General features: G+C 42.7%; 1 protein-coding gene across 2 annotated transcripts; it reads right to left on the bottom strand.

Moving 5' to 3' along the window:
- Positions 1–856: 856 nt before the first annotated feature.
- st8sia5 (ST8 alpha-N-acetyl-neuraminide alpha-2,8-sialyltransferase 5) lies at positions 857–12,749 on the bottom strand. 2 transcript variants are annotated; one of them, XM_028417815.1, is made up of 9 exons: positions 12,067–12,749; positions 7,767–7,874; positions 7,400–7,495; positions 5,073–5,165; positions 3,464–3,550; positions 3,241–3,385; positions 3,030–3,142; positions 2,710–2,802; positions 857–2,637 (listed from the first exon to the last, which is right to left on the bottom strand). In XM_028417815.1, exons 1-9 carry the CDS (start codon positions 12,210–12,212, stop codon positions 2,175–2,177), a joined length of 1,344 nt encoding a protein of 447 aa, XP_028273616.1. In that variant the 5' UTR covers positions 12,213–12,749; the 3' UTR covers positions 857–2,174. The 2 variants fall into 2 exon arrangements, with proteins under 2 accessions (XP_028273616.1, XP_028273617.1); XM_028417816.1 differs by lacking the exon at positions 7,400–7,495.
- Between the last annotated feature and the right edge of the window lie 1,248 nt (positions 12,750–13,997).

Here is a 13,997-nt window from a genome sequence, read left to right as displayed (position 1 = left end):
ACTCTCCATTATTCATGGTGTCAGGATCGCTTTACGGGCCGGGGGCGTCTCGCTTTTACCTGCACCTCACACACAGACAGACACACACACGCTCTTACAACTGCTTCTCTTTGTTTATAGTGACTAGATCGCATTCACAGTTCCTGAGAGAAAGAATCTCATGAGTGGCAACAACCCGACTGCGTCTCATTCATGTAGCAAAGATTCATTCTGTGAAGCGCAACTTCACATTTTAGGAAACATGTTGTGCACTGTAGGATGTAAAGCTACAATAAGTAGCTTTTGTTTCAAGACTTAAATCATCTTATGTATCAAACATATTGTCCTGCAGTTAATTACTTTTCAACATCTCCTCTGCCCATTTTTCCTGCAGACCCATCACATATCTGCACCTGACTTTATGCCAAATCATCCCATTAGCTTTATTGCTGCCACCTGACACCTGATCATGTAGGCATCAGGGTGAAGGGCAGAGTTTGGTCATATTGATCTTTCACCATCAGATTACTTAGCCTGTGGATGATAGTAGAGTCAAACCTCATTTGACTCAAGAGAAATCAGCCCTCCGACATAAAACAGAGCTTACAGGTGAACATTGGTGTCCATATTTGAGAGGTGAATTGTTACCTGGGACAGCAGTCTGTTTTCTTAAAGATCAACATGTAGCAGTGTAAAAATACTTTGTCATCAAATAAAGAAAAGAAAGTTCCATAAACATCCAGCTGAGAAAATCCAAACAAGTTTATTTACAAACACAGTTCTGGTATAAAGAATGATCCAGAGTCAGATAAGAAGCACTGTGTTACATATTTACTTCCTTTCAGCACACAGACCAATTCCAGTCCTTTCCCACTCATCAATCAGTGCTGACAACTGCAGTGAAGCTAAAACCTTTTTGGTGTACACAACTGCTGAACTTAAATCTAATTAAAACACCCAAAGACTCTATGTAAAGAAAAAAAATCATTAGCAATGAATCCGTCTGAAAGTATGAATTAAAAGTCTCTTTTCTTTCAGTGTACAACAAAATAAAGTGAAACGCACAATCCTTTCAGGAGTGCAAACTGAAAGCTCACAGTTCAGAGTGGAAGGTGAAACGATACAGCAGTGATGAAAGTGTCATAGCACTTCACAGAGGGGCAGCAACCGTCACATCTTTCTGTGAAAAGGTCCGTGCGTACATCTCCAAAAGCACTGTGAGCTTCAGTAGAGGTGTGTAAACATATTTCAGTGATCATTGAAGCAGGCACACACAAAGCCAAGTACAGAGTCATGCAGATTATTACATGGTTGTGAATGAAAGCTTAGAGGGAGACATTCCAATAGAATATAAGCTTAGCAGGTCTTAAATGTCCTTTAATTTAATAGAGAAACTGAGATTTGAGAGTAATGTGTTTGCAAATGAGCAAAACACGCAGGTGAATATCATACAGAGGGGTATGATACCTCATAAGGCAATATGGCTTAAGACATGAATGACGGCGAGAGGCTGGGTTGTTCAGCAGTGCTTCACAAACTGGAGATGGTGTCATTGGGAAATATATTCAGGAAAAGGAAAAAAAAAAGTCTTGCCTCTAATCAGAAAACCGCTTCAGCAGAGGATTATTTTTAAATGGGAGAAAGTGGGCCGCTGAAAACAGGCCATTTCAAAAGTGTGTTAAAATATTCACCCACTGAATCTGGTGGTGAATAGGAAATAGATTACAAAAGTAGACAACTGCATGTTCCGTTTTTTCTTTAAATAGTAGCTCAATATCAAGGTTCAGGCTTTGTTTTACACAAACATTAAAAGCTGCCACACCCACAGAGTGTCTGAGAGAAAGAGAAGAAGAAGAAGAAGAAGAAGAAGGACAGTGAGAGAGGTGAGGATGAGGGGGCACAAAGACACCCACTGCAGCCCCGTTTCAGCGTAAATATCTGTGCGGTTGAATAGAAAACAATACCTCTGTACAGCAGAGCCACTAGAAAACTTCACAGAAACAACATCACTATGAAGACCACTGTTCACATTAAAAACAAGCATCCTATGTTTGAAGTGTCCCAGATTAACCCTAGTGTTTTGACTGGCTGTTGAAAAGAATGACGTGTTGGCAAATAAAGTGAGTAGTCATCAGCATAAGAGCATATAAGTGTGTGTTCTCTGTAGGCCGACTGAAAGAAACCCTGCCGAGGGATCACCTGCACGGCCCTGTGTGCACGTTAAGGATCCCACGTGTGTGCATGTGAATGAAGTTGAAGATTTCATGAGGCATTGCGTGAAAGCCGGGCCGCGGCTTGACGTTGTCGTAGTAGTGGTGAGTGATGAAGATGCCAGAGGGGTTCATGGGAAAGGCCCAGAAACCATAAAGGTGGACCTCCTCGCACATCTCCAAGGCGGCGGTGACGAGCATCAAGCCGCTGCTGAGGCGCTTGGCCCGGACGCCCTGCACAGCCCAGAAGCGCTGCACGTTCAGCAGGTACTGCGGGTGGAAGAAGAAGACGCCCCTCTGGGAATCGAAGTCATCCAGCATGTACTTGACTCTGAACGACACGTCGGTGTTGCGGGTGTTGTAGAAGGCAGGTAGCACCACAGAGGAGTTCTCGTAATTCTGCAGGACTTCATAAAACGGTCGCCGCCATTTCTCCAACTTCTGGAATCTGCAGAGAAAGTGAAACATAAGAACAGGAGAAGCAGAAACAGGTTCTGGCTCAGACTCGTATTTACAGTACCTCTCAGTGATGATGCTCGGATTTATTGTCACCAGATCTGTTTTAGTGCCGACATCTGCAGAGTACTTCTCATTTATGGGCGGTATGTTGCACCTGCAGAGGAAGACGATAAAAGTTTACCTTTTTTTGTAAAACAGACGAGCTGGTGATGTAATGAAGGGCTGCACCAGGATCATATATAAGGAACAATCTGCCATGTTTGTAGCAGTAAATTATATTTGTGGTTAAGACTCTTCCTCAGGATGAAGGAGGAGCTCAGGGGTATCACATATGATCATTGTGCAGCCCTCACACAACAAAAACTGAAAGATACCGTGTACCTAAAAACAAAATCTGCAGAGTCTATTTCCTTTCCACATTTGCTGTTCTTGATGATACCGCCATTTCCAATGACAGCACACTTCTTGTACTGTGATTTGGAATATGGCATATCCTGTATAAAACAGACACAAGTCAGAGAGAAGGGCTCATTAAAGCAAAACGACCGCCCAATGTGTGAAAAAAAGGACAGAAAAAAGGAGATGGACTCACATCTGGGAACATCTTAAAGACCTCTGTGGTAATGGGAAGGATTCCACTGGTGTCCACCTCGTACCTCAGCTTGGTCCCTGCAGGAGTGTTCCTCTTGGTGGTGAACAGAAAGGAAGGAGCATTACAGCAGCGAGACAGCGACATCCTACAAGGAAGACGTGGAAGAAGGAGTCAATACAGAACCAACTCTTCTTTTTACACACACACACACAGATGAACTTACTTAAAGTTGCTAGTCTCTTCCTTGTTCTGATCCCACCTACACACCTGCAGGTTTCGCCACCTCTCAAAGAGCTCTGAGGTTTTCACCCTGGCAGATGGAGCGCAGAAGAAGGCTGTGTTTTCACATTAACTCAAAAAAAACAAGCTGTAACTGCAGCCATTCCTCTGTGATAACAACAGATTTAGACTTGTTAGCAGGAAGACAGCGGCTTCATCGAGAATGTCTGTAAATAGCTGTCCTTGAGTTGACATTTTTTCTTCTGAGATGATTGGGTGAAGTGATTTGCTCTGGGAGGCAGCCATAATTCTGCTGGCTGGCAGAGTGACAGCAGCTGTTCTAAGCCACAGTCAGGCGGCCTCTTCATCAGGCGCCTAGGATGAGTCTGACGCTAATGTTTGTCAGCCGGAGGGACATGGCATGCATAAGGTCACTGGACAATGTTCATATTCATAGGAAGGGAAAGATGCTGCTCGGATTGCTGTGAGCACAGCCGGATCATCGATGAGTGTAATGAATCTGGCCAGAGCAGCATGATAAAAATTTTCTATTTATAGTGTGCTGTGGTGAAAGTGACAATAAAAAGATGAGAGCAACAACTTGGCTGTAAAGTGCTTCCAATATAATGGACGTGATGATGCGTTTGCAAGAATTTGAGCATTACTTTCGTTCACTTTTAGATCATAGTCCTGTCACAGACATCAGAGGGAAATAAACCATTTATGGGCTCTAACCCATGTATGGTTTCATCATTAATTCACCTCCTTACCCAGACTGTTTTTGGGAAATGTGTGCAGCAGAATGCATCATGACCCGACAAACTGAACTCCATAATCACTATAAATAATTAAAAAGAAACTTCAAATTCAAGGTTTGCTGTATCTGTCCCTGTCTGCACCACCCGCAGTCATGAGTGTCATCACAGAGCTTATCTATACTTCTTGTTGTTTGTGTTGTTAGTCACACTGTGTGTGTGTGTGTGTGTGTGTGTCAGTGGCTGAAGGGAGGCAGTGTTTGTTGACTTTTATGATCCCATTATGATTCCTCCAGTATCGTTGTGTTTACATGTGTGCTTTTGAGAGAACTGTCCCAATAACTGTTGGGTTGGTACAAACATTCATGTTTACCTCGAGATAAAGTGTACAATACTATACTTGTACTGTTCAGGTCCTGTTTTATTAGCATTAGTGGTGCTTATATTTTGCTAATCAGCAAATGTTAGCCAATGAACACTGGTGGTTTGTGGGACTTGTCCACCAACTGTAACCCTGGCTGTATGTTGCTGCAACACCTGCAGTTCTTTAAAGGTAGGGTAGGAGATTTCATTCTGATGCACTTTTTGTTAAATTAGTGCAACTTCTCTTTACAATCCGATAGCAACCGATTAATTCGGCAGTTTCGCATTAAAAAGAAGAATATTAATCATCTGTGGAAGCTATAAAATGCTAAAACCCTGCCGCAGAGTATTGGCTGGTCATCCCTCCCTCATCGCTTCATTTTTCTCCATGTTTAAATACACACTAACACATTAACATGCCAGATGTTGGCGTTAGCATTTAGCTTGTTGTATTCACATCAATTTAAAAAAAAGAAATCCTCAGTGAACACTCACATTGTCAGGACTTTGACATCCATAATCTCCTGTCTGAGCTCCCTGCATGCAGTGGAGTTGTAGTCAAATGTTCCATCATAATTTTCCAGATACCTGGAGGGATAAACACAGTCATCCTCTGCCTACACCACTTCACACACGCACACAAGAGAATTAACAGCAAACTGTGGAGATAAAATGCAGAATACATACTTAACAGTGTTTCTGTAAGGACACAATAAAGTACAACATAATTCATATTTACTTGGAAATGCCTAGGATTGGACTTTATGACATAATAGAATATCAGTGTAGCATTGTGGGATGACAAATGACAGAAGTGATGTGACTGACGTTAGGCGTCACAAACAGGGTAGTAACATGTTAACTGGACACTTGCACCAGATTCTGTAACATCTTAGTCTAAATCAATGTGATAAAATAATAACACCTCTCACATTTTAACTGGTTATGATGACAGCTTGTGTTTGGTCACACTGGTGTGTAAACGTGCTGTGTTTTTGTCGGGGTTAATTCCAGTGCTTGGCTTGTTAAAATGGTGGATATGAGCATGAGAGTGTCAGTGCTTCGGTGCTGTGTCGGCTGTAATAAGGTGACATTTGGATTTTTGGTAACACTGTAAACATGAACACATACATCATGCAAACAAGTACTCATAACATGGAGGTCATAACAAGCAGGATTTCATATTTTTTATTAGCTAGAACTAAGGACTACTTTACACTGAGATGACAACAGCAACACAGAAATACATAAAGTTATGATTTCAGTAATCTGAGTGTGGAAAATGTGGGAGGATTTAGCCCTTATATTAGCCTGCGTGTGTTTTAGAGCACAGCTATTTTATAGGCTGAATTTGAATGAATGACCTTTAATGGTTACTGGTCTGTTTTTAAAACCAATTAGATGCTTTTTGATTTGATTATTGTGAACATAAAATGATTTTAAAGTAGCCTAAAGGTCGATTTCACAGCCTGGCCCTACAGGATTAGCTTGTAATTAGCACTTCTGCTGCTCAGTTATATGTTTTTGCTTTATGGATTGTCTAATTTAGTTTATATTCATAAAGACTAATCACTTTTTATATAGAAGAAATGGTTTTTGGCTGTCTTTGGTTCAGCTGCAGAGGAGGTTAGATAAGAAGAAATGATGCCAAATGTCTCAGTTGTAAAGAGTCTCGCCCCCAGAGAGCGGCTCTGTTTAACCCTGATCCAGAATGTTCCTGTTCGTTTTGGAGGGCCACAGAACTGACAGTGTCATCTCAGTCTATACATAAACTATATGAACCTCTAGTGTTTACATTTTGGAGGGCACTTTGTAGTGTATTGTGCAATTTGTTAGAATGGATCGGTCAGGTGTTAAATGGAGTTTTGAAAGATGGAGAAAATTGCAATACATTACCTGTGGCTGTGAAGGAACATGAGATGAGTTTTAAAATGAAAATAATACAACAAAATGATGTTGATAAAAGAACAAGCCATACAATGAAGGGATGCATTAAAAAGCAACAAGATGCTGGGATGAAACTGTACAAAGAATTAACGATGAAACTGGTTGTCTACATCCACCTGATGATGCAGTGTATTTCTGAGAGGAGCGCCTGTCTTGATTTGGGCTGCTGGTTCTTGTTTTAGCTAAGATGATGAAACCTTTGCAAGTGTTCTCTGTTCAGTACTTCACGAGATGACTTGACGTCTCTCGTGGTTGTCTGAGATTAACTGTACAATGCTGGTTCAGGACCAATCCAGGATGAGAACCAGCATTTTGATCACAGATACGAGCTTTTAGAGGGGAACGAATCTGGCACGTTCCTGACGTCTTGTAACAGGGAAAAGGTAAAGTGGACAAAGGAGGCGGGGGAGGAGGGGTAACTCCAGGTCGCATAAAGAGACAATGCAGATGTGAGAAGGGGGAGATAGGTAGGGGGGGGCGGGAGCAGAGAGACGTGGCATAAACACAGAGCTGTGCAGAACACATGAGACACAGGTTGAGGAGGACAAGGCATTAGGAAATGGGTGCTGGATGGGGACACAGAGGAGAAGCCAGTACATCAACAGGAGACCGTGGGTGGTTCAACCAGCTTCTGGAGGGGGGGGGGGGGCGAGAAGTGGGGTGGTGGGAGTAGTGGTGGTGGTGGTGGTGGTGGGGAGGGGTTCAGGGGTCTGAGGGTTTGAGGTGGACGGGATCAGACAACATGCAAGAGCAGATCTGAAGTGCAACCACCACTTAAAAAAATATGACAGTATACCTTTCAAACTAATGAAAAAGAAAAGAGGCATTCTTGGGTTTCTGTGAAAAATACTAGAAATGCCTTCAGACTGGCCTACCTTTGAGGGCGTTTTTTTTTCTTCTTAATATCGGATAGGCAGGGTGTGACTATAACGGAGATCTGTGAATCTGGCTGAAAATTCTGACGGAAACATCTGTCAACATGCAGACAGGTTAAGTTAGAGTTAAATGTGATGTAGTAGTCCACCCCCTGCTAACTTCCTAAAGCTACACATGTGATCAGAGGAAAAAAAAGTGTACATGTGCTGCGGCATCTAAGGACAAGACCCATGGGCGTTATCAGCGGCCCAGTCCACACATGCAGGGCTGGGTCGTCAGCTATGTGTTTCTCTTTCACTCTAGCTTTCTTCTCTCACACTCTCTTTTCTCAGAGGTGTTGTGCAGTCAGTCACGTTGGAAAAGTACCTTTTCCTTCCATTTCTGGCAGGCTTCAGAGATCCATCATCCGAGAAATTAACGGGACCGGTCCAATTTCCTGTCTCGTCCCCTTTGAGTCGGCTAAACTGTTGCGCACTAGTAAGAAAATGAGTCAGTTTATTCGGGATTTATTGTCCTTGTTCTGCAAACACAAACACTGCCACGCCCATCACAGAAAGTTCATACACACACATACACAGATACATTAAAGGGGGCACCAGCTTTCGGGCTCAAGAAAAACAGTGTGACATTAAAACATGGTTAGAATGGATTTTTTTATTTTTTCATAGTTAATGACACCATGATTTGAATGGTTAATTTATGCTCTGCTGGGCTGATGCCACTATCCTGAGTGTGATTCAAACATTCACACTCTGCAATATTGGCTTGCACAAGTGTTAGACTTGTAAGTCAATGTATTAAAGTCACAGTGATTTAAGGGAGGAACAATAATGGGTGCCAGTTTGCTGCGAATGTCAAATTATATCTGAGGAGGAGATGCCAACGGATTTGCCAAGCGTGCTGTCGATGCTAAAGCTGCCACTGTGGACCATCTTTCAAGCCTGATATTACTGATAAAAGGTAATGATCTGTTCATCCCTCCTGTCTGTTCTGGTGATGGTAGGTTTCCAGACTAACATCATGCCATACTTCAGAGGTACTACAGTTATCAGATTAGCCTCTATTAGCCTCAAACAGTGTCTACAATTGATTAGAGGGATGCTAGTCACACAATCTCTTCTACCCTGGAAAGAATCCATTCTTGGAAACTGTTTATTTGTGATTGGATTAACCAATCAAACAAATCAACCTAAAACATGGCTGCATCTGCCGGTGGTTCCATGCAGTCTGAGCTGATTGATCTGCACCGAGTCGGTTCAGATTGTAGACTGTAAACATTATTGCACGACTGAGCAGTATGGATCCTAAAAGCCATGATACCTCCATTGTTAAATTCACAGTGAACTGTCAGAGGAGGCCATTTGGTGCAGCTAATTCTAGAGACATCTACGGTAATCCAAATGGAGCCGTGCTTCGGGTGAGATTCCATCAAGTTTGTTTCCTTCTAAGTGGCTTTCAGCTACAATCCAATTGACTCCAATTGAAAAAGCCAGGCACAGATATGTGTTTTGCTTTTAGTATTTTTCCTAAAACACCCTGTACCTTCTAGCAGAACTCACTCACAGGGTGATATTGTCTCCGGTTGAATGGTTACTGCTGGTGTAAAAGCATCAGAATGGTGCATGCGGCGTTCACCCGGTGAAACAGTACATTTCTTGTTAAGGCTCTGCAGCACAGAGGGGTATCCAGCTGTTTTTAGAGGAACTTCAAAAGACAATGAATAGACTTTTGTTCCCAACTTTAAAAAAATGCATGTGCATTTTTGCACAGACTAATCACTTTCCATACATCCAACCATCCGTGGGCGCCTTCTCCTATTAGCTGACTGATTATTATACAAGTAGTCATACTATGTGACTCACTTCTGTGAGTGCTCTGTGGGTGTTGTGTGCTAATTTCATTTTCTGGGTGCATTATGTGATGGAGCATTTATCATCTGAGGCTCATGTTGATGCAGATCTGCAGGCACATCTGAGTGCCACTTGCAGCATCTCCAAAAACACTCTGCAAACCTGAGTGCCTCGCTTCAGGATGTGCGCCTGAAAAAAGGGACGAAAGCTAATCAAAGCAGCACAATGTGAAACCATTATCTAATCAAAGCCCCGTGCCCACTGAGGCCAATCAGAAACACACACTGGGATGATCAATATCATTTTCAGATTATACTAAGCCGATATTTTCCAGTATTGCAGCCACCATCAATAAAAGCCACAATCTGATGTCTGACTCACAGATTGGTTTAAAATCAAACATTAAAAGCCGGGTTGACTCAGTTATGACCACAGTTCAGAGGCATTAGTAGACAAACAACAACAAAAGGTTGCTCTGCAGCACAAATGTGCACTGATCCTATCCTCAGGCATGGCCTCCATTAGGACTGAGAGGTAGGACAGACTCTTATGTGTGCTATTGGATTCTGCTTTTTTAGGGCAGGACAGGAACATTGATCCATGGAGTGCTGTCTGTCCGGGAGACTTTCCTCTAATGATTAAGAGTGGCCATTAGTTTACAGTAGTGTAAATCGCTCCTGTAATTATCATCCAATCCAATGGCCATAATCAGCAGTATGTAGACACCCTCTACATCCACCCTTGTGAGATAGATAATGATGAATACAATCACATCCATTAGGTGTTGGAGCCATAATTATGGCAGAGACAAAGAAATGGCAATTTTGTGAGCTTGATAAATGAGGAATGTGCTGCTGTGTTACATAATGCATCCAGAAAGGTTCATAAACCGAGCATGATCATCGCCAATGATGCTTTGACAGCTAATAACTATCCATTTATATCTTTTAATCAAGCAAACATGTCACATTTGTGCTTCTAAATGTGCATTCTTGCACTGTACACTTTCATCTGTTTTCCTTAAAGGTAGTGACAGTGAGTGTGCAGCTCATTTTTCGATGGTTACTAACCAGTCCTGGCCTCCCTGGTGACTTTGATGCTGCTTTTTCTAGCTAAAGTAGCCTATTTTTAGACATCACACAGAGTTGAAAGTCTTCCTCCACAGAAGTGTGTCACTCATTGTGTTCATGCTTAAACGCCCCACTGCAGGCACCTGCACAGCCATCTTACAATCCTAAACAGCTCCATCCTGCTGTCAGTGGAGACAGGCGAGTGACTTGATTTATGTGACACCATGATGTGGCCCCGGTTGGAAAGTCCATCTCAGTCCATTTCATGGCCAGATTTATCAAGTACTACAATGTCCTCAATGCTGTTTGACTCTAATTAGTGTCCTCGTGCCCTTTGGCCATCTGAGATGGACGTATACACAAAGTAAGCTGGACTGAGAGTGATGATACGTCTAAACTGTTTCTCCCTGAGCTTTCACTCCGGCACCCAAATGTCTCCTCTGCAGCTTCTCTGCTTTCCTTTCTGTGCCGCCCTAACAGTGTGGTAATCATCCTGCCAACATGTTGTCAGACCTGGGTGTGGTTAGACCCATGTGGACTTCTGATTGTTGATGCTTGGGGAGCTATCATAAGATGACGTCTTCTCTCTCTCTCTGCCTCACACTCACTCACACACACACACACATTTATTTTATCCCTCCCTGTCTCCCCCACTTGCACTGAGGTGTGTGTGCAGACAGACTGTAGCAAAATGGCTGCCGCTGAGCCCACTGGTTTCTGTTGTGTGTCTTGTTTCCTCCTTCTCTCCTAGGCTGAGCGCTAGGAGTAAAAGTCAGGGCAAAAAGAGGTGTGTGTGTGTGTGTGTGTGTGTGTGGGTCTGAATTCATGCATCTCACTGCAGAGGTCAGAATGCAATGAATCCACATTGAGTATCATTAGACCAGCCCAGCAGGGTGGCAGGGGAGGGGTTAGCTGTGGGGGAGCTTTCAGATTGCAGCACATGTATGTTTCCTGTGAAGTAAGCATACATGTGCTGTCTGTATGGGTATTTTTCCTCATTTTTGGAGTGAGAGTTGGTGCTCTTCATTTTTTTTTAAACCAACTAAAGATCAAATATCCCAGCTTCTCAGCATCTGCTCGTCTCACGCTGAAATTTGCTCAGAATATAAAGAAAACAAGTGGATCTAAGCAGGGTTCAGCTGCAGAGGTATTATAAAACTCTGCAGTGGCTCTGTGTGCACAGTCTGGTGAAGATGATTTATTTAACAAGGACCAATGAGAAATACACATCATCTTTAACATGTTGTTATCTGTCAGCTCCGGTAGTAAGGTTTTTGGGTGCAGTGTGATAATCGGATGCCTCTGTAAGATGTAGGACTAGGACCAGTCGAGAGGAAAAAAATCAAATAAAGATCTTTGGGAAAAGAAAGGGAAAACATTACCATACACAGCTGGAACACTGTGTATGGTATGAATGTGATGCTTCATTTTCAGAAAATATCAAAAAAAGAAATCCAATGGAAATTGTTTCACTGGAAAAAAAGATGGATGGTTAATTGCTATTGTTCTTTTCAGCCACTAAAGCTTGTTTACCCCCCACACCCCCACCCCACCCCCCATGCGTCCTGACATCTGTATCATCCAACCCCACAGTTTTTCAGTTTATTACTCATATTTTACCTCTCAGCATTCAGTCATTTATATTTATAAGACATGCTTCTTTGTGTTTATTATCATTACAGTGTGTTACAAATAGCAGGACCTGCGCTATAATTGACCAATAGGAGAGAAACAATCAGCACTTACCTCTTAATGTAGTTTTTTCCATAGAGAATCTGTTGCAAAAGTGTGACGAGTCCAAATGCGCAAATGAATATGAAACAAAGAGACCTATTGCCGAGTATGTCTTTACCCGACGAAGGGTCGGAGTATCCCATCTTTCGGCGCAGCATCCAGGGCTTGACGGTGACACCCGTTTAGGTGTCTCTCTCCGCTGCATTCAGGGCCAGGATAGCAGGTGCCTCGTACCCGCTGGACTGGACATTGTCCATCACCTGGTTTTTTAGGCTGTTTTGGTGCTCTCTGACCACAACATCATTGGTGGTTGAGGATGCACATCACTATTTCATAAATATAGATTTCAATAGGAGTTAATGTGTGTAAATTTTGCGCCCAAATCCGATTTGATTCCTTTCCTTTCCTTCCTTTGCAAACGAACGCAGGAAGAAAAACGTGAAATATCCCCAGAGAAATCTCTCTACTCGCCTCGTCGAGGTGCAGTCGCTCGGTCGGATGCAAGCATCGCAGATTTTTTCCCCCCCCCTTAAAAAAAAATAACGCGCTCAAACGGCTGCTAGTCTACAATTAATCCCGGAATATGTGCAAATGCATCGATGTTAAAGGCTGTTTCTTTTCTATAAATTAGCAACGGAATCTAGACAGGATCAAATAAACACGCATCATCTCAAATCTGAGCAAAGCTGCGTGACTGAAATGTAGAGGAGGAGGAGGAGGAGGAGTTGGAGGATGCGCCTTTTCTCAGCCCTGGCTGCCGGGGGCGCGCCGCGCTTCATTCAGATGCTCCTTACTCAGCCAAAACCCAAGGTCATGGTCTGTTTTTCAAGGATGCACCTGCGCAGGCACCGCATCTGCAGACAGTCAAAGCACCTGGCCCCCCTATAGGCTGGTACAGGTTATAGGCTCGGCCATAGGTTCCTTTAGAGTGGATATCTTGGATGCAGTTCTTCTAATGTGGTTGTTTGCGCTGCTCCTGGCTCCAGTAGCTGATTGTATTTGCCTCTGAAATGATCTTTGGAGTAATGGGGAAAATAATTGCACCAATCACTGCCTCTAAGTGCCATTGATTTCTATCAGAGTCCACTTCAGCTGCTGCTGGCGCATGTCGTTAGAGTCCATCTGGTGCAGCTTGGGTTTGTTTTAACAGTGAAAACAGCAGAGTTGTAGGTGGATGTGTGAAGAGCGGCCTCCAACCAAACCAAGGATGCCAAATTCATCCAGAACTTTTACAGTCATTTACAACCAGTCGCTGTGAGGCTGCTTCCTTATGATGATTTATTCTACAGCATGAATGACATGATAATCATATTGACAGTAAAATATCTTTTTATTCCTCAACCTGCTCTCTGGTTCAGTTCAAGTCGTGCACAGTAAAAAAAACATTTCAAAATGTTTTGTAGTTTTCTAAACAGTTACTGTTGTTTAGCACACTTTCCCTGTTTTGTTTAATTATGGACTATAACTTGTCAAATTAATTTTGGGCAATTGCATCTTTTGTGTTGTGTTGTGCATGTGTTGTCTTGGTCTAGCACATTTTATGTAACATAAACATAAACAGATCTGAACTTTTTGTTACGATTTTGTTTTTTACAGTGTATTGCCAAAAGTACAGCCAAAACAACCCTTTTGCGAGCCAAGGCCTGCAGCTCTTCCAGTTCAGTGGAGGATATATGTAGGCGACTGTATTCCCTCCAGATCCACTATGCTCTGGGTCTGTCCTGGGGGTCCACCCATGTTGGACTTACCCCGAAACATAGATGAATGTCTGAAAAATGGCAGACATCTGAGCTCCTTTCTCAATCTGTGCCCCCAGTGCATCATATCTTTTATTATCTTTTCTTTTCTTTGTTTTTTTTTCTTTTATTTATTATCTTTTATTATAAATCATGAATTAATTTCGTATACATCACATCTAAGGACTAGGTTAAAACCTACCCAAC

The sequence above is a fragment of the Parambassis ranga genome, chromosome 12, assembly GCF_900634625.1.
Source record: "Parambassis ranga chromosome 12, fParRan2.1, whole genome shotgun sequence".
In the NCBI taxonomy this organism is placed as follows: domain Eukaryota; kingdom Metazoa; phylum Chordata; class Actinopteri; family Ambassidae; genus Parambassis; species Parambassis ranga.
This window is presented reverse-complemented; position numbering and strand designations above follow the sequence as displayed.